Below are 26,469 nucleotides of genomic sequence, written 5' to 3'. Positions count from 1 at the left end.
CGAGATTGTCTCTCTCCATCTCTCTCTACCCCTCCTCGGCTCACACATGTGCACCCCCCCCCAAAAAAAATAAACAAATAAACTAAAAAAAAACCCCAACCTCGAAAAGCAGGTACTGTGAACCTCATGTTATCATCAAGGAGACTCGTGCTCAGGAGCTCACGTGGCTTCTTAGCTTCTCGCAGGTACCAAACACAGGGCTGGAGTGTCCATGCTTCTGGCATGTTGTGTTTCCCACGGTGTCTTCCTGGTCCGCCTGCCAGTCTTCGGAAGTGTGATGCCCCTGAAGGGGAGACGCTTTGAGGGCAGAGTCCGAGGGGCTCTGGGGCGCAACTGTCCTCTGCATCTCCGAAAATGCAGGGCCATGTTAGCCACTCAGGTTCCATGTGAATTCAGGCCCTGGGGTGGGGGGGCGGGGGGCTCTTCTCCTTGTTTTGGCCCAGAGATGGCACCTTCCGAGTCACCATCAGAGGTCTGAGCCCAGGGTCCTGATAGAGGATAAACAGGTCTGTTTTCCTCAGAACGTTTTATAGTTTATTTGGTCAGATGGTCTTTTGGGGGTTGGTTTTTCCTGTGCAGACGGCCATGCAGAAAGGCCATGGGCGTTGAATTCAGAGGCCCCTGCCCCTATTAGTTTCCATTTTGTCTCCTGTATTTTCCCATCTGTCACTATTTTATTTAGGTAATAGTTGGCTTGTTTCCTCTTCATCTCCTGCACACGAAGCAAAGTCTGTGAGGTCAGGGTGAATAAATACAATGAGGGAGAGCTGGGCTCCAATCCTGGCTCTACCATGTAAAACCTTTGTGGCTTCCTGCAAAGTTACTCACTTTTCCTTACCTGCCAAACGGACACAGAATGGCACTTTACCTAGGACTGCTGAGAGATTCGTAGACCTCACAGAGCTGCTCACAAAAGGTAAACCCCATCTCCTCCTCTCTAATAGAATTGTAAATTAGCACCTTGACCTGGTTGGGGGACAGGAGGACTCGGGTCAAACCTCTCCCAGCTCTGGAAGGCACTGACATGCAAGGGCCCCAGAGCTTCTGACTTGTCACCGGCGGGAACCAGTGTCCTCTGAGAGCCGCTTCTGCGATGCACTAACATCTGCCAGCAGGGCCGTGGCACGGGCCCTGTGCCCGTGGCACACGATCTGCCTGGGCTCTACAGAAACCAGGGCCAGCTCCAATTAGGAAGCTCTGGCAGGGAGCTGAAGATTTTGAGGTTAACCCTGAAGAAACAGCTCCCTCTACACCCGCCTTTTAATTAAATGCTCACGTTTACTTTCCGGAGTTCATGGAGTCATTTCACCTGCATCGCGGGGCTTGACGAAGCCCGGTTGCCTTGAGTAACAGAAAAGTACAAAAGGAGGAGGCTTCAAGGAAGCTGTGGGACAACACGGGCCCTGCTGCTTCTGTGCCCCTTTGTGGCTGATCGCTCACCTCGATAGGGACCCAGCAGGCGGAAGGAGGGGTCCAGGGAACCATTTCTGCTCCCTGCCTTGGCCTTGGTTCTTGAGATCCCGAGACCCACCTAAGTAAGGATGTGAGTCCATCCCTAGGGTGACCCAAGACTCTAGGGGCCAAGGAACAATTCCTGTAGACTTCTTGGTCCACAGGTAGTAGGCTGGGCTATGCTGTGTGTGAGCATCGTGCCCTTGAGACCCTTGGAGTACTGTTGGAGAGACAGGGTTCATGCAGAAAATATTGCCGGAATGCTTTTGCGCTGAGCAGGGTGATAATGACTATAAAGCAAGTAAGAGCCACCATCTATTCATTGGTTATTATATCCCAGGTCCTTTAAATATATTCTCTCTTTTTAAAAAAAATTTTTATTTATTTTACTAAAACAGTTTTTTAAAGTTTATTTATTTATTTTGACAGAGACAGAGACAGAGACCGCGTGAGTGGGGGAAGGGGCAGAGAGAGAGGGAAAGAGAGAGAATCCCAAGCAGGCTCGAACTCAGGAAACTGTCAGATCATGACCTGGGCCAAAACCAAGAGTTGAATGCTTAACCGACTGAGCCCCCCAGGCGCCCCAGATATGTTCTCTCTTGTAATACTCATAACCCGCTCTTGGAGGGTCCGCAAAAGGCATGTTCGCTCTGTCCATGCAGTCGTTTTCTGAGGGTGGGGGCCAGCTTCTGGTCGCGTTCCAGCATCCCTGCCAAATAAGGTTCCAACAATGGTCCACACGTAGTAAGTCCCTCTGTGTGTCTCCTTGCGCCCCTCCTCCTACACCACGGCAGCCCATCCTACGTGGGTCAGTCACCCACCACCCCGGGCAGAAATGGTGACACTCCACACGATTTTCAGACCTTCGCCAGCGTTCAAGCATGGGGCTCACTCGACATCAGGGAGGTGCCTGGTGATGGACGACCCCCTGGGTTGTCTGGACCCTGGTTTTCAAAGCCTGGATGTTGAAGCAGTGGTGGCAGTTTGGGATGGGCCCAACAGGTGGATTTTTTTTTTAATTTTTTTTTTTTTAACGTTTATTTATTTTTGGGACAGAGAGAGACAGAGCATGAACGGGGGAGGGGCAGAGAGAGAGTGAGACACAGAATCAGAAGCAGGCTCCAGGCTCTGAGCCATCAGCCCAGAGCCCGACGCGGGGCTCGAACTCACGGACCGCGAGATCGTGACCTGAGCTGAAGTCAGATGCCCAACCAACTGAGCCACCCAGGCGCCCCCCAACAGGTGGATTTTTAACAGTTCTTCAGGTGCTCCTGATGTATGTTCAAGTGTAAAAGCCACTGGCCCGGGTTCTCAAACCTGCCTGCCTGTCAGAATTGCCTGAGAACTGTTTTGTGGGGTTTTAAAAATTTTTTGTTACTAAATTTTAAAATAAAGGAAGCTTCACTTTTAAAACCGCTTTAGATTTATAGAGATATTGGGACGGTAATACAGAGAGTTCGTCTATACGCCACACTCTGCTTCCTCTTACATTAGTGACGTCTTACATTAGTGACGCATTTGCTACAGTGATGAACCAGTAACAATGCATTGTTATCAACCAAAGTCCATGCTTTATTCGGCTTTCCGTAGTTGTTGCTTAACATCTGTTCCAGAAACCCTTCTTGGGATTGTCGTGTTTCCTTAGGTTCCTCTGGGCTGTGACAGTTTCTCCGACATTCCTGGTTTTTGATGACCTTGACAGTTTTGAAGCATACTGATTAAGTATTGTGTACAGTGCCCCCAATTTGGATTTGTGCGATCTTTTACTCCTGCCTAGACCGGAGTTGTGGGTTTGGGGGAGGAAGACCGCACCCGTCGTGAGGGCACACGCCGTCGCCGTTAACTCATCGCGGTTGATGTTGGTCTTTGTCACCTGGTGGTGGGGGACACTTTGACTTCTCCATCTGCCCCAGTCAGGTGTCTCCACTGTCCAGCTACTGCTCCTGACCCCAAACTTTCCACACTGTGCCGTGTGGAAGGAAGTCACGGGGCACAACCCGCGCCTATAGAGTGGGCACTCAGGCTCCACCTCCCTGTGGGCAGAGGGTCTCCGTAAACTGTTGGGAATTCTTGTGCCTGGGAGACTCGCCTCTTCTCTCCCATTTATTTATTAATTTAATGATCTACTAACGACATTATGGACTCCTGGATATTGATTTTATGCTTCCAGTTAGAATGCAAATACTCCTTTGTTGTGTGGCTCGAGTTGGTGCATCGTTGGCCACTGGGAGCTCTTTGGATCGGCTCCCCACATGCCTCATCGTTGGGGAGGTTATTTTTTTATTTTTTATGTTATTTTTTGCTACTTCATTCCTTTTCACCCACTACAAGCTTATCTCATGTGTTTCCTGCCCCAGGCCTGGAGTCAGCCATTTCTCCAGGGAGTCCTGGTTCCTTTTGCTGAGAATTGCATCCGAGACCACCGTCTGGGCCCTAGGTGTGCCCACTGCTGTTGGGATGTCACTGGTTCTGGGCCCTCTCTGCTGACGGAGCAAGGACATACACGTGTGCCTACTACCCTTTGTACGCACACATACCTGTAACTGTCAGTGTAACTGTCTATACCAGTATTGAGCTAAGCGTGATGCCTTCCACTCTGAATCCACTATCCCATGGATCGTTCTAGACCCCGGCCCTCACCTATCTGTAACCTTATACTCCAGGCAGTCGAAAGTGTGGATCCTACCGTCTGCCATCCATTTACTGAATTGTCCAGTTCCAGCATGCCTGGATAACGGTATCAGAATTCTGAACACTCCCCCACCTCCTTAGGAATCGGCTTTGCCAACTACAGTACAGCATTTCTCTAGCAGGCTGTTTTGCCTTTAGTTTTTACAGACTCCAGTCATTCCTAGAGTTTCTGAGGTGCTGAGGCACTCCTGCCCCCTTCAGTGAGATTGTTTCTTTTCTTTCTTTTTTTTTAATGTTTATTTTTGAGAGAGAGACACACAGAGAGAGACAGAGACAGAGCATGAGTGGGGGAGGAGCAGAGAGAGAGAGGGAGGCTCAGAATCCGAAGCAGGCTCCAGGCTCTGAGCTGTCAGCACAGAGCCCGATGCAGGGCTTGAACCCACGGACCGCGAGCTCATGACCTGAGCCAAAGTCGGATGCCCAACCAACTGAGCCACCCAGGCGCCCCGAGGTTGTTTCTTTCCTGCATTTGTCATACAGTCAGATTCTTTGATCACATTTCTGTATTCCCTCCTTGGATCCCGCCAGTCTCGTAAATGTGTTTATTTTAAACGCGTACTTTAAGCCTAACTGTCTGTGCTGCAAAGTTCTTTGCGTTTTGACAGATGCTTCATGTCCCGCATTCACCATCAGGGTATCCTAGAGAATAGCTTCCCCACCCTCGGAAATCCCCTGTGTTTCATTGTTCTACCTGCTCGGATTCCACCTGATCCTGGTAACCACACATCTCTTGCCTGATTCTCTCCTTTTGCCTTTTCTAGAATGTCATGGAATTGGAATCATGCAATGTACAACCCTTCTCACTGGCCTTTTGCACTTGGCATTCTGTGTTTAAGATTCATTTGTGTATTTTCATGGCCTGGTAACTAGCTTTCTTTTCATTGCTGAGTAATATTCCCTTATACAAACGTGCCGTTTTGTTTATCCATTCACCTAGTTAAAAGACAGATTGGTTGCTTCCAGTGTTTGGTAATTACGAATAAAACTGCAGAGGTTTTTTTTTTTTTTTTTTTTTGGTTTGTTTGTTTTGTTTTTCAACCATCAGATTTCAAAGTAGGGGGTTCCTTGTTGCCGAAGGCCTCGGAACAGAAGCTGAGGCTCACAGGCTATCAAAGATCATACCAGGCCCTCCACAGAGCTCTCTCTCTTAGTTCAAACTTGGAGCTGTGGCAGTTAAGCCCTGGGCCATTCTCCACCCAAGAACAGAGGAGGGTGAACGGGGCGGGGGGGCGGGGGGTCCCAGCCACATCCAACCCTTTCTGTGAGAATCTGAACGTTCTGTGATCACGCTCTGGTGTGATTGCTCCTAGGTTGGTTTCTCACTTTTTTTGTCTGATTTTGGAAGGCTCTGCTCTGACCAACGGGGGATTAAACTTGCACAGCCCCGTGAAGAGGAAGCTGGAAGCAGAGAAGGACTATGTCTTTGACAAGAGGCTCAGGTACAGCGTCCGCCAGAACGAAAGCAACTGTAGGTTTCGGGACATTGTCGTGCGGAAGGAAGAGGGGTTCACACACATCCTGCTGTCCAGCCAGACCTCGGACAACAACGCGCTGACCCCTGAGGTGAGAGACAGGGGACCAGAGGGGAGGGTCAGGCTGGAGAGGGCTTCTTGTTCAGAACGGGGCTCTGGCTTCCTCTTGTGTCCCACACACAAACTTGACTGTGGGGCACAATGCGCTCATCACTTCACCTACATTACCCATTTGATCTTTGTGTCCAGGTAGTGATCCTATCCCATTTTATAGACGAAGATCTCAGCAAACAGAGAGATTCAGAAAATGAGTCAGGGTCACACAGTCAGAGGGCAGCCCCAGAATCCAAATACCATATCTTGGGCTTTGCGGCATGTCAAATTTTTTTTGCTTTGGACGGAATTATATTCACTCGGCTCTCCTGCTGTTTTTTTTTTTTTTCTTCAATTGAGATATAATCCACGTGCCATAAATTTCACCCTTTTAAAATGCACATGTTTTTTTTAGTCTGTTCACAAGGTCATGCAACCATCACCACGATCTGGTTCCAGAGCATTCCCGACACCCCCAAAGGAAACCCTCCGTCCGCCAGCATCCCCTCCCCATTCTCCCTCGCCATGTCCCTGGTGACCGCAAATCTCCTTTCTGTTGCTACGGATTTGCCGATTCCGGACATTTTACATAGATGGAATCGTATGGCGTGTGGTCTTCTGTGACTGGCTTCTTCCACTGAGCGTGAAGTCTCATCCGTGCTGTAGCGCGTGTCAGTGCGTCATGACTTTGCCATGGTATGGATGTGCCACATTTTGTCCCTTAGTCATTCCGTGATGGACATTTGTGTCGGTTCCCCTTTTGGCTACTACGTTGTGACTCCTGTTGCCACGAACACTCGTGCATGGGTCTTTTTTGTGTGTGAACATGTTTTCAGTGCTCTTGGAGATACTCCTCGTCGCGGAACCACTGGGTCGTGTGGTGACTCTGGATGTAACTTTCTGAGGAACTGCCAGACTGTTTCTCACAGAGGCTGTGCCATTTTACATTCCCACTGGCCGTGTGCGAGGGCTCTCATTTCTCTGCTTCCTCGTCAACACTTGTTATCATCTGTCCTTTTTATTATAGCCGTTCGAGTGGGTGTCGGGTAGTGTCACCGTGGTTTTGATTTGCATTTTCCTGATGACTAACGATGGTGGGCATCTTTTCGTGTGCTTATTGGCTACTTGTCTTCTTTGGAGAAATGTCTCTTCACATCCTTTGCCTATTCTTAAAACTGTTTTTAATTATTGAGTTTTAAGCCTCCTTTATCAGATGTAGGGTTTGAAAAGATGCTCTCATCCTCTGAGTTGTCTTGTTTCTTTCTTGATGGTGTCCTGGGATGTGCAATGTTTAAAATTTTGATCAAGTCTGTTTTACCTGCTTTTTTTCCACCTTACCTTCTTAATGCTAATGAGGCTTATATTTTAGGTGAACAGAATGGGGAAACAGTGCATACTTGATGCTCTTACGTAGACAGCACCATTTAAGATGTTGTCTGTGGGTACTTGGGGGGAACAATGAAGAAATAAGATGGATATTTTTCAAGAGATTCTTGATGGCGCAAATGTGGGAAAAGATGAATCCAAGCAGCCCTCTCCAACTAGACCGACCTGGGACAGGGTGGCAGAGTGGTAAACAACAAAAACAGTGACAGTACCAGCTACCCGTGGCTCTTCATGCTTTGTGTTTACTCTTTATCTCATTTCCTCATCCAGGAGCCTTCCGATGTAGGGTTGTTACGAGCCACCCCTTACAGACAAGATGATGCAGGTTTAGAGACCTTGACAGGCTTAGGATCATGCAGCTTAATGGAATAGAACCTTCAGGGAGCAGGACCCTTGCTACTTGTGGCCACCGTATTGTTTCTTACACTCAGACCAGTGCCTGGCCTGCGGAAGACGGCGAAGTCCACACCCCCCTCTCCCTGTCCTGCGATATCCTGCACCCTCTGATTTCCGTAGGAGCAGCAAAGACACAGAGGCTTAATCGCAGGGGTGTGTTTTGGGGTCTCTCTCTTGCACGTTCAGGAACCACCTGAGGGTTCTCTGCTGTATAGACCTCTGTCGTTTACCCTGAAGGCTGCCCTTCCCATATTTATACACATGGAAACCTTGTTATTTTAAGCTCATCATGAAATATTCACATGAGACCAATTCTTCTTGGATTTTTTTCTACTTCACTACATCTTAAAAGCAAGCTTTTAAAAGGCACAGCGTTTTCCTTCCGCAGGTCGAATAAATGTGAAGTCTCCCAGTTCATTCTGTCTCTTTGAACAGCTTTGTGTGTTAACCATTGCCTACTCACCACGGACGACGTGTGGCATCCAGCTGATGTCAGGTGCACAGGTTCTCCGCTCCTGGGACGCGGGCTTGGTTAATTAGGGGTTCCATTCCTAATTGGTGTCTGTCAGTAACAGAACAGGAGGAAAGTGGAAAAAAATATTGATCTGGTATTTTCAGCTGTCTCAACAACCAAAGTGGATTGACTCTACAGATAAGCTGGCCAACTGGGTAAAGTAGCCCTGAAAGAAAGATCCCAGTGAAACGAATAGGCGGTGTTAGAGCAATATAGATTTCGGAGGCTAGTAGACGAGGCTTGCATCCTGCCTCCACCATCTCACCTTGGGAAGTTACCTTGCCTCTCTGGAGCTTCCTCATTTGTAGAAGTTATACTATATCTTGCTTGTGGGATTAGAGATCATGTCTGCAAAGAGGCTCACAGAATGCCTGGCACACAGGAAGCGTTCAATAAATGTTCCCATCATTGTTAAAATGAAACAGAGGTGATTTAATGGTCTCCAGCAGACCAGCCTTACTTATTCATGGAGCAGCTGGGGTGAGGCCACCCTGCATGTCATGATTGAATTTCTTTTTCTGGTTGTACGTGGGACGTTGGTCGGATTGGCCTCATGGGCAGAAATTCGTACATTACTGGGTGTGTTAACTAGATTCTGAGGCTAGAGGGTATGTTGTAATATTTCTCCTGTCTGTAATATTGCAAAGAACCAGGAAGATAATGAAAATGCCCCTTCAGGAAAGAGCCAGCAAAATAGATTGCCCAAAGTGTTGGTGATTAAAAGCTCATCTACTCCCCCTTTGGGAGATGACCCCAAGCCTTCGCTCAGCTCCCGGTTTTCTGCAGTTCTCCCAGACTCAGAGAGCCGCACCACTGCCATCCCGGGGGCACAGTGGACACGCGGGAATCACAGCTCACACCCCTGGATCACACCCACCACATCCATACTGCCCCCAAGGCCTGTTAGCTTTAATCCTTGAACGGCCCGCTAACATGCTTTTTTCTCCCTGTTTCCATCCTGACCAATATGTTCTGGACGGTTGCAGTCACCTACTAACAAGTGTGCTCTTTCATATTTCCTCCCCTGCAATCGGTTCTCCACACGGCAGGCAGAGTGATCTGCCGTGAATGCAAATCTGATCAAGGCACGCCTTCTACACACGCACGTGCACATGCACGTGTACACGTGTGCTCCTGCATTTCAGATGCATCTGTGATTTCCAGTTGCACTGATTAAGAATCAGAACGATTCACGCGGCCTGGTGAGGCCCCTGTGTTCCGATCTGCCCAACTCTGCGACCCTCCTCGCCTTGCGCCACACAGCCTCCTTCCCTCCTCCTGCACTCCAATCAGCCTGGCTTGCTTCATGTTCACGCCTGCACCAGGGCCTTTGCACATACCTGTGCCTCCTTCCCTTCCTCCTTGCCTAGTGGCCTTACACTTCGTTCGGGTCTCAGCTCAGCCACCACATCTGCAGGAGTGACCCCCCACCCCCACCCCTCCCCACCCAGCTCCCTGCCCAGGTTATATCCTTCTCTCACTATGCACCCCTCCCCTCTGGAACTCGTTACGGTTGTTAGTGAACATGTATTTGTGTGGTAGGTTGTTAAATGTCTGGTTCTCCCATTACACTGCAAACTTCTTGAGGAGGTAAATATTGTGCTACTCATTCGATTCAGTAAACACTAACTAGGTTTTGTTTATATGCAGGGTTCTGGACTAGGTGTTACAAGGGTTATACAGATGAGTAGAAGACTGTTTTAGCTTTTAAGGAATTATATTAGTTATCTGTCACTGCATAACAATTTGCCCTAAACTTATTAGCATCTTAAAACAACGAATATTATCTCACAGTTTCTGTGTGTCAGGAATCCTGGTGTGGCTTAGCTGGATGCCTCTGGCTCAGGGTCTGTCAAAGCCTGCAGTCAAGGTATGTTGTCTGGGGCTGCGGTCTCAGCTGAAGGCTCAGTGGAGGCGGATCCACTTGTAAGCTCACCCAAGTGCTGATGGCAGGTCTGAGGTCGTCACTGTCCAGAGACATCAGTTCCCTGTTATGTGGTTACTTCCTATGGGCTATGGATTTGCCTCTCCCTATGGCAACTCGTGACATGACACCTTGCTTCCCCAGATTAAGAGCTCCAAGAGGAGAGAGAGAAAAACAGGATAGCCAAGACAAGCTGTGCCCTTTCATATCCCAGTCTCCTCTTGAAAGGGACATCCCATCACTCTTGCTATATTTCATGGTTGGACATGAGTCACCGGGTCTAGTCTACCCTCAAGCGGAGGGGATGCCACAAGCATGTGACTACCATGGAGGGGATCCTTGAAGGCCATCTTCGGGGCCACCTATCGGGGATTTAAATCAAGCAGGAGGTAGGGTGAGGCCAAGATGCTCACATCCTACAAGGGGGCTTGTCACAAGTGTCTTAGGGGGGATTTAAGACACTGGGGTGTCAGGAGAAGGAAAAGTTTGCATTTAGTCAGGGATATGTGGGAAAGCATTCATGAAGGTGGTCACAGCTGAGATGGGCCCTGGGTGACTGATTTTAGCAAGTAGAGATGAAGTAGAGAGGGGGACTCTGGTCTACTCCCCCCTTTTGACCCACTTTTTTTTTTTAAGTTTATGTATTTATTTTGAGACAGAGAAAGCACATGGGAGGGGCAGAGACAGAGGGAAAGAGAAAATCCCAAGCAGGCTCCATGCTGTCAGTGCAGAGCCCAGCATGGGGCTCAAACCCACAAACCGCAAGGTCATGGTCTGAGCTGAAATCAAGAGTCAGACGCTTAACCGACTGAGCCATCCCAGTGCCCTTGACTCCCTTGTGATGAATTTGGTTATCTGCTCCCAAGGCATGGCAGATCAGAAGGTAGGGGTAGCAGTGGGGATTGTGCTTTCGCCAGCAGATACATCTGGAGCAGGTGGCAGCTAATGAGGGCAGTCCATCTCAAGAATGTATTTGGGGCTTCAAAATGCATAGCAGTCTTGGACCGTTTGTTACAGATGCATTCCCTGGGAGCCTCTGAGGGGACTGGTCTGTTACAGGCTAGCAAGGGACCATCGAGAGGCAGTTATGTGTGTGCAGAGTATCCTGTTTGGGAAGGCAAAGGAAGTAATCATTTTAGAATGTTTCACTTTAAGCAAACCGGTTGCGTTGTACAATTTGGGGTCCTTCAAGGAGGTAGAACCTCCAGCCATCTCTCCAAATTGGATTATCAACATGAGAAAGAAAAAGGAAAGCTATACTAACCAGACATAGCATTCTTGAAATTACAACATATAGTTTGTACTTTTCTCACATGAGTGAAGCACAGATCGACTTGGCGCTTAATTCGTAAAGGAGGTGGCCGTTTTGCTTGATTTTGTCTTTACTAATTGACTAGTAAATGTGGCCTCTCTGAGTCATGTGTAGCATGCCAGTTCACATCTTTACAGCAGGGTTTTCTTTTATTTGCCTCTCAGAGAAATAGAGTTCATGGATTGTTCAGAGCATGTCTATTTCTGGAGGCAGATGGTTTAAAGGACCCACAAGATAGTGGCCCATTCGCTTTTTTTGATGTTCAAAGGAAATCTGTGGTTTATACCCAGTTAGAATGGAAAATGACTCTCCCACCCTCACAGAGCACCAGCTGGGAGATTCTCTATTTAGATTGACATCCAGCCCTACTTTTGTCCGTGAAAATTCACCCATTTACTGAAATCATCCTACAGTATGGAGTAGTAGAAAGAGAAGGGGTCTGGGGGTGAGATTTTCACCATGGTTCTGCCTCTTGCTTCTGACCTCGGGTGACTTATGTCACTTCTCTGAGTTCTCCTCACTCTCCCTGCAAGATCAGCATCCCATTCCCTCCTCTATGGGATTATCGTTTGGAGTAAAATATGTGGAAATTACTCGATGTAGTCCCTGGCACCTCCAAGGGCTTAATAAGTGGGTTCTTTAAAAAGTCTAATTAAAAAAAAAACTGGCTCTCACAATATTTTCCCATTGTACCCTATGATGATGCCTAATGAAAAATTAACAATGATCCTTTAAAAGCGTGTTCACTTATTGTCTCCCCAGTTGGACTCTCAGCTCCACCCAGGCAAGTGCATGCCTTGTTTTCTCTTACCATGCCTTTTCTGCACTGATTTTTCCCTCCTTCCCTAACTTCTGTTGGATTGAGTGATTGAGCTTTCTTTATTTTACCCCCCTCCCCATTCATTGTAATCCATGTACTTTTAAGAAGTTATCCTTAAGTTACAAACACATAGTGAAGCCTAAATGTGATCATCGCCTCTCCACCACTCCCAGACATAGAACCTTGGCATGTGGTTGTCATTCCTCTCTCATCAGACACAATATTATCGCCTGGACTCCAGTTCTACCCTTGTGCAAACCCTCACCCTCAGTTGGTCAATATCAGTATGATGATTTTATAGTCATTCTTATATTGATTTATCAACACATTCACCATGTTTCTTTGCTGGCTGTTATTATTCCTTGCATGTCAGTCTTTTCTTTCTGAATATAGTTTTCTTCTTTCTGAAGTGCATCCTTTTTAAATTCTCCCAGTGAGGGTCTAAGAGTGGTAAACATTCTTTTGCTGAAAAATGCCTCATTTTTATCCTTGCTTTTGAATGATAGTTTAGCTGGATACAGAATTTGTGTTTGACGGTTGTTTTCTTTGGCACCTTGAAAATTTTATGAGTTTCTGATGCCACAGCCCTCTTCCCACGTGCCACCTACGAGCCATGCAGAAGTCTTAGTTGAATTAAGGATAAGCAAGAGTATAATTAAACCTGGCCTCCTAGAGAAGGCTAACATACCTCACCTGGCTGCTCATAGGAATTTTTTTCCCCACACCTTTGAAAAGAGCCAAACGTGTAAATGCTGGAAGAAGATTTGCAGAGACTTACCAGGGATTACACGGCTCCAAGCCAGGCTTCCCAGCCCGTGGCCAGTGACCTCACTGCCACCTTCTTAGCACTCTGTGCCGGCTTCGGGGATGCTGCAGGGGAGCTCTGGTTTTGGTGTTTCTTTGCTTAGTCTGGATGTGGCTTGTATTCAGGGGAGACTTCCTGCACAGGAAGAGAACATGTACTTGGCTCTGCCCTCAGGGGTGAGGCCTCTGGCAGGCTTGAGGTCTGAAGGCCCCTGGCTCATAGGTAGACACTTAACATCCCCACAAATCCATCTCTGCCCGCAGATTATGAAGGAGGTCCGGCGAGCGCTGTGCAACGCGGCCACGGACGACAGCAAACTGCTGCTTCTCAGTGCAGTGGGCAGCGTATTCTGCAGCGGCCTAGATTACTCCTACCTAATTGGCCGGTTGTCCAGTGACAGGAGAAAGGAGAGTACCCGGATTGCAGAAGCCATCAGGTGAGCTCTGCTCATGTTTGGACACTTTGGGACCTGCCTCCTTTTGCTAAATGTAGCACATAAAAATACAGGCTGCTCAGTAAAATTTGAATTTCAAACAACAAAGAATTTTTTTATCATAAGTACATCCTGTGCAATATTTGGGATATACTTATACTAAAAATTTTTTTTGTTGTTTATCCAAACTTGAGATTTTAATTGGGTATCCTGTATTTTCTGCCCAAATTAGGGGTGCCTCTGCTGTCTAGATTAGATCCGACCTTATTGTTTCCCTCAAAAAGAGATTTTATTTCCTTATATTAATTAAGCACAGCATCCGGTAATGCCCATGTGTGAATCCATACTACTCCTGCCCTTTGCCTGATGGTGAAATCTTGGATTTTCTGGGTGTCCCTGTGTCCTGGAGCTGATGTGGCTCAGCCCTGGGGAGAGGATGGAGGGCTACCCTGGGCAGCTGGGCATCTTCAGACCCAGTGGGGTGGGGAGTTCCTCTCCCTCTCTTGTTGCTTTTGGGATAAAAGTTGGGATCTTGGGGTTGACATCGGATCCCAACAATCAGTATCTCTTTTGGGAGCACTGAAAGGTCGTCATTTCCCCATTATTCATAGGCTGATCAAAAGCAAGTGAGTGTTCTTTCGAGCAAGGGCCGTCACTCATCCTCCACCCCGGGAAGGGCTCACGCTTGCTGCATCTTGTGCCGTGCTCAAACCAGAGTCACGGTGCAGTAATGCCTCCTGCTCTCTTGGAAAGGGGCACCCGTCTCTGTGGGGTCATGGAGGCCGAGGCCACACGTGAGGGATTTTCTGGGGCCTCTAATCTCACTGCGCCTGGCAGCGTCCTACGGAGGCTAATTTTCCTGAGCCCATAGCCAGGGGCTACAGTCTCCATGAGCTGATGTGCAGACACTGTCACTGGCGAAGTTCTGAGTCCTTTCTTCAGGGTGAAGCATCCGGTGAAGTCTGCTCCAAAACACCCGTGTGCTTCATGTTGCCGATTTCTTGCCCAAAGAGATGCCACAGAAAGGCCGAACACGTTATTAGAAAGGGCATCCTGGTTGCATGATGCTCCCAGGCATCGTGGGTGCAGACAGTCCTGGCCATGTCCACAGCGGTTTTTTCTCTGCTTGGACTCAGCTGTGCCTTTTAGCAGCTTCCTCGTCACATGGTGAGGGGAACAGTAGGGGCCCCAGTAAGCCTCCTTCATTTACGGGACCATCAGAGACGGGGCTCCCATCTCTGTGGCCTGAGGAAAGCCTTGGTGGTAGCTATCATGTGGTTCACGAATCTCAGTGGGTGCATTAGCTGGATTCCCAGAAGTCCCAAATTCGAGGAGAACTGGGAGAATGCATTCGCTCACCTCTCAAGAAACGCAGTCAGTAAGATTTAAGACATTTTCTGTCTCGTCAGGAAGGGGAGTTTCTCCTTGGCAGAGTGGAAGGGAGGTGACAGAGGGAGTCCCTCCCAGTGCTGGAAGGGAGTGGACGTTCCTAATTTCTGAGCCGGCAGAGACCCCGGGCGAGGGAGGGGAGGATGTCCCCTAGACCAGTGCTTCTCAGCCCCAACAGCACAGAGAATGGCAGGGAGCTTTTCTACCACCCAGTGGCTCGCCAGCAACCCCAGAAGATTCCACATCAGTGAAAGTGGGATGTGGCCAGCGCAACTTTGGTTTTCAATTTCCCTCAGTGGTGCTCCTGTGCAGCCGGGGTGGAGAACCCCCACCCCACCCTAACCCGGGGGTTTCTGCATCACTGACTGAGAGCACTGGAAGTTCTAGAAACAACAAGATCCTTCTTTTTGTGTAACAGAAAAGGTTGTTAGAAGAGGGTGAGGGAGAAGGTGCTGGAAGGAACAAGGGTGGGTGAGGAGCTTCAAGGGCGTGGATGGGGTGCAGAGAGGACGGCCCTGTAGAGGAGAATGCCCATGGGGTCGGAAAGCGACTGTGTGCTGCTCTTTGTCACTGGATTCTTGAGGGAAGGCTCCAGCTCCACCAACTTTGGAGAGCTCCCCCCGGCAGCCACACTCCAGAGTCTGGGACACAATGGAGCAGGGAAGCGTTTCCCAGAGAATGTTCTGGATTTCCCGAGAAGCATCATGAGTGAGGGGCACTGTGGTTAAGTTTAGGCCATGCCGCGAGTCCTGTCCCTCCCTGTGCCTGCAGATTTTCCAGGCATATTAACGTATTTGCAATCTGAGAAGCCTCTTGAGAAAGAACTTTTTTCAAAATCTAGCATGGCTGGAACAGATTTTGGCCCCAGAACCTTACAACCCACTGACAGTCCCTTGCAGTTTTCTGGGGGCATGCGTGCTGTTGGCTGGGCCGACCTCCAGGATCCGGCATGCCGCGGGCCCTCAGCGCCCCCCAGCGCTGCTCCCGCCCCATCCTCATCGTGTCCTAGAGAAAACACGCGCACACGTGACCCAGGACGCCGTGTTCACTCTGCAGATGTTTGTTGAATGAACTAGCAGATGTGAGAAGGGCTCAGATGATTCATTCGGTGCAGGCCTCTGTCCAGGACCCAAACGAGGCTGTCCGCCCCATCCTGAAAGAGAGGGTGCCCTCACCTGAACTCCTCGCAGGTGATGCGATGGCCTGCTGGCAGGTTGCTGGGATTAAGAGTAAGCAGATAACCCGTGTGAAAAACTTGCACTGGTCTGGCACGCAGTTGGTACTTCCAACAGCTGTAAAGAATTATCTCCATCGCTAGTTCTGTGAACGTCCGGCCATGAGTTCTAGCTGAGCCTCGTCTGACTGTGGAGTGGGCTTCGAGAGCACCCCTGTGGGGGCCCCTGGATGACCGTCACCATGTGTGTCTGGTGCGCGTAGGTCCCGTACTGGCTGACTTGGCTCTGAACATTGGCAGTGGGAGGGCTGCACCCCTCGGCTCTGGTTAAAGGGACTGGGTGACCGGGTCACACAGGAAATGCCAGTTGCTCTGGGTGGAATGTGGACATCCCCACATTCAGACTATGGCTTCAGAGTCTCCTTTGGGCCTGGAGGGCGGATCTCCGACCGCTGAGAGTGGAGCGAGAGCAGCGCCCGCCCTCCCCGGCAGGTGCACTGACTGTAATAATAGCAGCAGTGACCGAGGGCTCCTGCGTGCCAGGCAGGACACGTTTGTCCCTCTGGGGACAAACCGTTGGCTTTGCCATTTGACAAGGAGTAAAATGGGGTTCCAGAGAGTGAGTAACTTGCCCAACATCTCATGACTAGTTAGGGGCAGAGTAGAGACCCGACCCCAAAGTTCCTGCTGTTTCTGCCACATCACAGCAGCCCAGCACCCAGACAGGCAGAGGCCACAGGGCTCAGGCTCATTGGAGGAAGTGGCAGGGGCCGGGGTCAGCATGACTGATGGACTTGAAGCCAAAGAAGACGGCATGTCATCCCCCCCTGCCCCCTCCCCACCCCACCCCCCCCCCCCGACACACACACAGTCCCACTGCCAGAGTCAGGATCAGATATCTGAGCAGCAGTGTCTGTAACGCAATATCCTGTTTGCTGTCTGGCTTCTGTGTCCACTGGGCCCTTGTGATAGAGATCTCCTCTGAGTGAGAGGAAGAGGATGGGGAGAGTGGTCTGTGCATTTGCATTTTCGTATCTGGGACAGGAGCCCACCGCGTGGCTTAGACAAGAACAGGATGGGGTAGGGGTGCAGGGGCAGAGCTGGGCACACTCGGTCCCCTTAGCCATCCTCGGGGTACTTAATGCTTCTGCACAGGGCTCAGGTTGGAGACCGCAGAGGGAAGGGTTCTGGGCTCCAGCGCAGTGTGCTTTCCGTACGGTCATGAGGGCGGAGGTGAATTCCCGAAGGGCTGCCCTGTGCATATTGGGGCAGACTGGACCTGCAAGAGGTCCACAGTGGGGAGGCGTCTTGATAGGGAAGAACTGCTTTACTCAAAGTGTTCCACAGCAGCTGGGGTCTGGTGCGTCCTCAGGATGCCCGGAAGGGAATCCTGCACTGAATGGAAGATTTGGCCCGACGACTTCCTGAACTCCTTCCCGGCTCCAAGATGCAAGGTCCTGAAATTGTGTATGAGGGGGTTTAGATGTGGAACGTTGGCCCCAAATCACTCAGACCCTGTGGTTCCAAGGACCCTGCCAAGAAGCCCCATGTACCGTGCAGCCTCCAAATTACATTTGGTAGAAATCACATGTTAAGGCCAGCGACTAAAGCCTTGAAGTTAGGAAGTCAGGCTGGGAAGGGGGCCACCAGAAAACCAGGAATCCGAGGGCCACGGTGCCAGAATGCAGCAGCATCCTTTTGGGGGTGAGCTGCAGTGGGGCCGGCAGTGGCTGAGAGAACTCCCCCCTCGACTCACACATCGCTGCTCAGGAGTCAGGAGATGGGACACCTCCAGCCTGGATTAAGGGTGAGACTTACGTGGCAACGTATAGGTCGTGAGACAGTCTTCTCACAGTTGAATCCAACCCCAACCTATCACTGTGGTGCCCACATCTCTTGGTGAGGATTGGGGGGAAATGCTAATCCTTGAGAAAGGATAAATCAGCCAGCCATTTGTATTAGTGAAGTATTAGCTGCTGTAATGAATGAACCCCAAATGTATGTAATGGCTCAGTTGTGATAGAAATCTACTTCTTATATATGGGAACCTGAAACAGATGTTACTTATCAGCCCATGGCTGTCCTCTAAGTGTGACTCAAGAGCACAGACTCCTTCCATCTTGTGGCTCAGCACGTGCCTTCCAAGACTGCCATGCCTGTCAAGGTGAGAGGGCTTGCAGACCGCATGGCGGGAGGTTTCCGTGCACGGGCTGGAAGTGTGCGTATGGTTTCCATTCACATTCCATTGGCCAGAGTTTCGTTCCTTGGCCACAGCCACCTGCCAGGGAGGGGGAAATGTGCTCCAGCAGCAGACTCGGGAAGAGGAGGGAAGGGAAATCGGGTCTGGTGAACAGCTAGTGTGTCCCTGCCGCACGTCTTCCATCTTCAGTCTCAATCAGAGATTGCTCCTCTGTTCGTTCGGCAATCATTTGCTGAGTGTGAACTCCGGTGCGTATGGGCACCAAGCCGTGCACAAGGCAGACCTGTAGGTTTCCGTAAGGAGCTGGAGAGGGAAGAGAATCCAAAAACAAGTAAGCAAGCAAGTAATGAGGATAATTGCAAATCGTGAGACTGGTGTTTCCCAAGAACTCTCAGAAGGCCCGTGCAGCTCACGCATCATGAGCAGGCACGGGGGAGACGAGATGTGCCTGGAGCGGTGAGCAGAAGCAGACCAAGGTCATGGTCAGGAGTGTGGATTTTATTCTTTTGAGGTCTCGGTAGTTTCTCGTCTTCTACCTGGGAATAATGAAGGATGCAGGCTTTACTAGACATCTTGGATCTTTCCTCCATGTCCAGATGAATATTAACATTTTATAGATCTTATATAGCAGCTAGGGGAAGGGCGAAAGGCATTCTAGGGCAGAGGAAGTAGAGAGAGGTGTCTCTGCTTAATAGGTACAGATGCACGCAGGAACTTTGCTCACTGCAGATGGGCAGGGTGATAAAATGTCTCCTGATCCCAGAGCCATGATCCCAGATGCCTCATGTCTCCATGCCCAGTGTCCTTCCCCACTTTTGGTCGAAGCCACCCTAGCGTGTGGATCCTCATCAGCCCTTGATGAGTCTGGCATCCCTTTGGGTCATTCAGAGTAAGACAATCGTAGGACTGAAAGAAATGTTAAATATCATCAGTCCTCACCTGTGACCACCATCTGAAGCTTGAGTTTCTTTCTTTCTACACCCAAAGTGATCATCCAGCCAAAGTTGGAATACCTCCAATATTGAGGATTCATACTTCCCAACACCAGCCTTTCCACCCTCGGCCAGTGCCGTCAGAACTTTCCTTCTCTCCTTGTGTTCACATATGCCTCCTTTGTGTTCTCTTTCTGGTTCTGAACCTTGACGTTCAGGTTTGGCTTCCTTAGGATATTTACAGTTTGTCAATATCCAGGGAGTGAGTGCAGTACTGGGACAATGGGCATGACCTAGGACCATCTGGGCAAACTGGGAAGGGAGGTCACGCCCATGAATTTCTTTCTGAAAACCTGCCACCAACCACCAAGTGTGCCAGGCCTGTGACTGTAGCTCAGTGGCTCAGTGTCCAGGAGGATGAGACGCTTGCCTGGCACCCTCTTCCCTCTGATGACCGGAGGGTGCCAGGCAGCACTGGGAAGCTTGTCGCAGCCTCGGTAGGTTCAAGGGTGTCAAATAGGTCTCGGCAAGCCTGGTCACCTGCTAAAGAGGGTCTTCTCTTTTCTCCCAGGGACTTTGTGAAGGCCTTTATCCAGTTTAAGAAGCCTATCGTGGTCGCCATCAACGGGCCTGCCCTGGGCCTCGGTGCCTCCATCCTGCCCCTCTGCGACATCGTGTGGGCCAGCGAGAAGGCCTGGTTTCAGACCCCGTATGCCACCATCCGCCTCACGCCCGCTGGCTGCTCCTCATACACCTTCCCTCAGATCCTGGGCGTCGCACTGGTAAGCCTCCTCGGTCCTTGGGCAAGATCCCTCTCTGGGATCCCGACAAGACCCCTTCTGTGTCCTGGGTTTAGGATATGGCCCTTCATATGAATAAGGACCTCGGGGGTGCCCCTCGTGGCGGAATCTGCTGACTGTCTCTGCTTCCTCTGCCTCCCCAGAGCAGCTGGGAGGAGGGCAGGCTGATCTTGGAGCCTTCCCATGCTGGTGCCAGACGGCACTGGCGGGTGTGGCCGAGGCCGAGAAGATGATGGCGATGTTTGCTTACCAAACACACACTTTGTTTACGTAACTGAGTTAACTCGATTCAGTTAGTTCACATAATAAACACTTAACTAGTTAAAGCACGAAGTCGAAGTCGTCTGAGCGAACTGAACTAAGTTCAAGCACTTTGCATCCATTTTTTTCATTTATTCCTCACAACAGCCTGATGAGATCCCGTATCAGAATGGACTGTGTGCTGTAACAAACGATCCCACAATCCTAGGGTCCAAACAACAAAAACTTCTTTCTCACTCTTGCTGCAGTCCAGCCGTCCACACTGACTGGGGACCCAGGCGTCTTCCATCTGGTAGATGTACCTCCGCTTTGGCCAGTGGACGTGAAGAGAGAGGCTGGGCATTTTCAGGGGCCTGGCTGCAAAGGGCATCTTCGTCCCCGCTCACTTTTCAGGGGCCAGTGTTCCGTGGCGTGGCCACACCTACCTGCAAGGGAGGCTGGGAAATGTAGTCTCGCTGCGTGTCCCAGAAGCAGGAGGGGATTTTGGGTGATCACAAGGCGAGTTCCACCTGGAGAACCTGTGTTGCGGTTTCCATCACACAGGTGGCAAGCTAAACTGGAGACGTTGAGGAACCTACTGAGTCCGGTGTCAACAGGCAGAGGGGTGTCTGAGTGAGTGGTGGCATTCACGGCAGGCTGCGGACAGATTCTGCGCCAATAGCCAGAAGCAGTGTGGTCAGGGGCCGGTAATAATAACTAACAGCTAACACTTGGAAAGCACTTACCGTGGCCAGTGCTTGATGGCTGCTAACTCAGTCCATCCTCCTACAACCCTGTAAGGTAGGGCTGTTGTCATCCCCACTTGACAGATTGGAGGCTGAGGCTCGGGGAGGGTGAATTGTGCAGGGTCACACAGTGGGAGGGGCAGTCGTGGCATCTGAGCCACAAACTGTCTGGCTTCAGAGTCTGTCCTCTTAACCAGTGTGTCCCAAAGGAGGACCCGCCTCCGAGGAGTGAGTCTGAAATTGGGGGCAGGGGTGTGTGTGTGTGTGGTGTTTGTTTGACCAAGACCCTATTGTCTGAAATCAACTTGAGTCTCCTCCTAATGGCTTGTCCCTCCAAGAAGGACCTCCAGACCAGTTCTGGAAAGTCCCAGCACCCACATATGCAGGTGTAGGTGCTCTTTCTTGTCTGATACTGGAGAAAAAACTGGCCACATTCCATTGCAAGGGACACCTGTGACCTCCTGTTAGTTGAGCGTGGTGGGCCTGTGGTCACCCCTGACATTGTCTGCTTGCTCTGCCTGTGACAGATGCTCCTGGAAACTCTTTCCTCCATTCTCTCCATTCCCGGCTTCTTCTTGACCCTCCGGTAATCTATCTGTTTTTCTCTCACAAAGCCTTTGCGGGGGCGGGGGGGGGGGGGGGTCTTCTGGTTTGAGTTGGACGTTTGGCAAGGAGCAAAAGGTTTGAATGACCCAGGCCTTCTGGTTCCTTCTTGTGTTTGGTCTCTGGCCTTGATGTTCACATCCCACAACTCGGAAAGGTTAACTCCCGTGTGACTTCCGAGGCCTTGTGGGCTCAGTGTGGCCACCACCTGCTGAGCAGACCAAGGTTCGTGCCTCTTCCATCCGTAGGATTCCAGATATTCTCGGTCTCCCCTCCCCCCCTCCCTTCCCCCCTCTCCCCTCCTCAGGCTGGGATCCTTGGGTGAAACCCTCAGGCGCCAGCTGCCTCCGGGAGTTAGTGGGGCCCCTAGTGAAGTACTCTTGGTACTGAACTCCTGCACAGGGAAGCCCGATCATTTTGGCACTCCCTGCCGTCCCTTTGATGCCTGCACTCTGCACAACGTGTCCACTGTATTGCCATCACACACCAGAACCACATGGGCACTTTGATGGCAGAGGACTGAGTGGGTTGTCCCAGCAGGATTCTCCCAGCTTGTGCTCACCATCACACGCGGGCTAGTTTACTGGTCACTTTCCACATGATGGTCTCACTCACTCTTTCTCAACACCTGCAAAGGTAGGTCCTGTTGCCCTCCGTTCTGCAGAGAAACTGAGGCAGTGGGGTGATAGCCTAGCAGGTGCTGCTCCTTCTTTGAGCCCACAAACCTCAACGAGCTCCCGGAAGGCACCAGGCCTTTCTGCCTTCCCTGCTTAGAAGTGCAAAGATGAGTAACAACGGGGGGCTCCGTCCCTGATAATCCTGTCTGTGGGCGCTGATGCATGGCTGGCGTGGTGTTTCCCTGCTCTCTGTTGTCTCGTTGGATCCTCACAGGTGGTAATTGGTACCCACTTCAGAGATGAATAAACAGATTCAGAGAGGCAAAGAGATTTGCATAGGGTCACGGGGCAAAGCCAGAGGCGGAGCAGGGGTGTCTGATCTGCGGCCCATGCTTCCCTCTGCCCCGGTTCCGTTAACCTTGGCTTTCCTACCTGGGAAGGGAAGAGACTCGTAAGCGTCCACACTGCTATACTGTGGTGAGGTTCAGAGGTGGTTAGGGAAGGCCCCCAGAGGGGCACCCCCTGAGTGAGTCTGCAAGAATGGGCACCCCCGTTGTATGCCTTCAGTGTGGGCTCGTCACTCTCTGATGGTGGCACGAGAGAGGAGGAGCAAGGACGAGATCAGTGGAGACCCCCAACGGCCCATGCCCACGGCACCACCCCGTCCACAGGGCAGGGCCAGCAGGGGGTCGGTACGGCCATTCGGATTCAGGACCTTGGGGCCTGCTCGAGGCTGCTCACGGTCTCAGCAGTGGCAGAAAAATGAGGCAGGCAGGGAGCCCAGGAAGCAAACACTTTCCCTTTTGATCTCGGCCACTGTGCTCTGCCCGAACTCAGTGCCGCTCCTGTTCCTCCCCGTCCTCTGTGGTTGCAAAAATGTGAACACTGTACAGCCTTATCTCTTTCTGTCTCTCTTTTATTTCAACCATTTCTGAAACTCCAAGAATGTTGCTGACTGAGACGTGTTCTTGCCGACCGTGTCCTGTTTGGCTCCTTCTATTGAGTTCCTCGCTTTCGTTTCCCCTTCCCGAGACAGAGGTGTTTCTAAATAAGTATAATGACATATATTTGTCTTCAGACCTCTAACCAGATGCATGCTGTAGGCTCGTTACCGGCCTGATAAATGTCTCTACCCCAGCATAGAAAGATGGTCCTCTGGGTCATCACGACCCATCAGTGACAACCGGAACAAAGGGAAAAACACACATGTAGATCCAGCAGCTGAGAGAACCTGGCATGTGAGCATCGATCCGAGAGCGGCTAAGCATGCAGGGGGCAGGCGGATGGATGGCCGGTCAGGGAAGGGATTGTGTGCTGCGTGCAGGCGGCGGGGATTTATCCTGAAGGAGATGGGGACCCCATCACCTGGCGGTAGCCCTTCCATCCTAGTTATCAGCGGGAGAGTCACTCGGGAAGTCGCAGTGGTGGGTGCACTGTGCTGTCGGTGCCTGGGACCCCCTCCATTAGGCTTCTCCCAGAACAGGTACGGCAGCTGTGAACTACAAAGCAAGAGGAAATTCTTTGAGGAGTGGGGTTCAAAAGGAAACCACGGAAGGCGAGTGGGCAGGGGGAGGTGGGGCGGGGAGGGTGCTTTTGGCTCTTCACAACTGGGCACAGCCCTGGGCCACTGGGAGAGACGCACCTCTCTGCTTTAGTATTAGGGTATTATTTAGGACCTTTTTGGCTGCCAGTGATGGAAGCACCTTAACTGGTTTAAAGGGGCTTTAAAAGAACGCAGTGGTTGTCATAACTTGCGTATCCAGAGGCGGAGCCTGACGCTGGGGTCCAGGAATCCCAAGCCCAGTCAAGACTCTTGTTCTCCATCCTTCCTTTCTTGGTGGACCCACTTCTCCAAAGAATGGGGACACGGCAGGGGGTGGCCCTGGGCTCTTTGACTTGAGCATCGACCAGGCAGGGAGAAAGATTCTTTCCCCTCACCTCCAGCTTAGGGCTTTATCGCATAGGGTAGATATGTGTTCAGCACCGAAATGGACGCAGCCCGAGGTGTAAGCCCACTGCGTGGGTCCGCCTCCAGACATGGGGAGGGGTGTCGGGCAGACGGACCCACAGTAGGTACGCGGCTTCTTTTGGGAATTTAAAGAAAGTTGTGGACCCTCTGATCAGAAGCATGTGCACAGACACAGATGTCTTCAAGCAGTTCCCAAAGCTTATCTGACCCTCCCAGCTGTTGATGACCCTGCCTTCGGGAGCCGGGACAGTTGTGCGTGTCAAGCCCAGGCCTCGCTAGCAGATGTGGGAGGCACTCTGGGCTCTCAGCCTTCCCTCTGCCTTTGCTTTTTTCAGGCCAATGAGATGCTCTTCTGTGGACGGAAGCTCACTGCCCAGGAGGCGTGCAGCAGGGGACTTGTGTCCCAGGTCTTCTGGCCAACCACGTTCAGCCAGGAGGTCATGTTGCGGGTCAAGGAGATGGCATCCTGCAGCGCAGTGGTGAGTTCCTGTGTCTTTGTGTGCTTGTCCTTGCAACAGACCCATTTTACAGATGCGGGTGATGAGTCTGGAAGGGACTGACTGACTTGCCAGAGGTCACGCAGGGTGTATGTGTAACAACGCCATAGATGCCTCTTCTCGGTGCCAAGAGCTTAAACCCGGAGAGAGAAAATCCACATCCTTAGATATATTCCCCATCATTTCCAGTTTGAAAACCACACAGCAGAGATTTATACTCTGGGGTAGAGTACGTTGCCTTAAAAGAAAGTCCTAGACACGCACAAAAGCACAAAACATCTGTAGTTTTTAAAGAATATGAGAAACAAAGGCAAATAAGGACCAAGGGTTTTAAGCCATCCGGGAGATGAGAGAAACCAGCGTATCTGCCCTCGTATTTCACTTCTGCCCACTGAGCGCTTGGCACATTTAAACATCACCATTGGACTCTGAAGACACACCGAGAAACGGATAAATAAATAACACCTCTGCAGAGGCGCCCGATTTTAATTAAGTGTCGATTTTATCTCATAAAAGTCACTCTGAGCACAGTACGGAAATATCCTGTTGAAGGGTGGAGCGGAGGCTGTTCCTGGAGCCACAGGGCTGGTCTAGGAAATGAGAAAGGTGATTTGGGAGAAAAGGGCCCACGTGAGGGAGAGCCTCCTTGTGTCCTCCAGAGTCAGGGGGCTGCTGGGCTGGAGTTACGGGGTCAGACCCTTGAGCACCCCTTCCTTGTCTCCGTCTGCCCGTCGCCCCTTGCCCCCAGCTGCCATGCTGCTTCACGATATGCCTCATCGGCCTCGATTGGGCACCTACTGTGTGTAAGCTCTGCTCCCTGGAAGCCAGTGAGGATGACAGAGTGGCCCTGGGCCCGCATCGTTGGTGAACACTTAGTATGGGCCACACCTTCTGCTGACCTCTTTCTGTGGATTCTCTTTTAATTTTCCTGATAACTGCGGTGACCAGCTCATCCCACTTTGCCGGGGACCCTTCCTGACTTGAGCACAGACAATCCCATGTCTCGGGAATTCCCGGGCAGAAAAAAGCCGATGACCTCTAGGATCAGCTACCCGGAGACGCGTGTAGAAATTCTCAGCAGAGGAAGTGGTGTGAGTGAGGTCACAGGAGTCCGAAAACTCCTGCGGGGTTTAGGCAGCGGCTCATAGCAGTCTATGCAGGTACACGGGGTGTTGGAGGGACACTGAAGCTGAAAAGGAAGGTAGGACAAAGGCCTCAAGGTCCCCCCTCCCCCGCCCCGCCCCAACCTCCGCAAGAAGTCTGGCCTTTGGGCAGTGGACGTACTCAGGGGAACAAGCTGTTGAAGAAATACTGCAAGGAAATGTCTCCTGTCAATAGTCCTGAAATCAGGAGCTTTGGGGTGAGCTGCCTGAGAAAGGAATCTGCCCTACGGCCTGGGAGACAGTGTTCTGCAAGGAAACACCTGTGAGGCAGGAGGCGGCCTCCAGCCCAGGCCGAGGAGGAAGACCCCAGCTCCCTGCCGGCCGGCTTGAGCAAGGGAGCTCCCGTCTTGCCTTTTCTATTTGAAAGCACCTTGGGAGAGCATGAGGCGAAACCTTGACATCAGCACAGGATGGTCGCGGCCGGTGCAAGGATGCCTGGGGCCTGATGGCCCCACGGCGGCTGTGCCCAAGCGAGGCAGCGGTCCGTCCGGGTCAGCCAGGTGACTGCAGGCCACGTCTGTCACGCAGCCCCGGGCACCTGGACTTCCTTTATCCGTCATGTGGTGACAAAAATACTACCTGTTCATGGAGTTATCGTGAGGAAGAAATGAGAGAAAGCAGGGAGAGTACTTCTCATGCAGCCTGTTGGTCAGTAGTGATTGTGGTGGCCTTGTTGTTATTACTCTGATCTGGTCGTTGTCCTTGTCGGGTCGTTGTCACTCATCACTCTGATGAGGATCATTACCATTATTACCACTCGTACCAACGTCACTGCTCTCGTTGCTGTCCTCGGACATCACTGTCCTAACACCACGGCATCGTCACCACCATTCCCCTTCTC

The 26,469-nt window shown here is 51.0% G+C and overlaps 1 protein-coding gene across 1 annotated transcript in view; it reads left to right on the top strand.

The window, feature by feature from the left end:
* CDYL2 (chromodomain Y like 2) overlaps positions 1-26,469 on the top strand; it is a 164,871-nt gene that overhangs the window by 134,950 nt on the left and 3,452 nt on the right. Inside the window, exons 3-6 of the mRNA XM_042918468.1 lie at positions 5,489-5,706; positions 13,129-13,301; positions 19,565-19,775; positions 24,304-24,447. Of these exons, the coding sequence (XP_042774402.1) occupies positions 5,489-5,706; positions 13,129-13,301; positions 19,565-19,775; positions 24,304-24,447 (746 nt within the window). The remainder of the gene's footprint in view (positions 1-5,488; positions 5,707-13,128; positions 13,302-19,564; positions 19,776-24,303; positions 24,448-26,469) is intronic.

The sequence above is a fragment of the Panthera leo genome, chromosome E2, assembly GCF_018350215.1.
Source record: "Panthera leo isolate Ple1 chromosome E2, P.leo_Ple1_pat1.1, whole genome shotgun sequence".
Taxonomy (NCBI): Eukaryota; Metazoa; Chordata; class Mammalia; order Carnivora; family Felidae; genus Panthera; species Panthera leo.
Note: the sequence above shows the minus strand (reverse complement) of the source record. Positions and strands in the feature narration are given on the sequence as shown.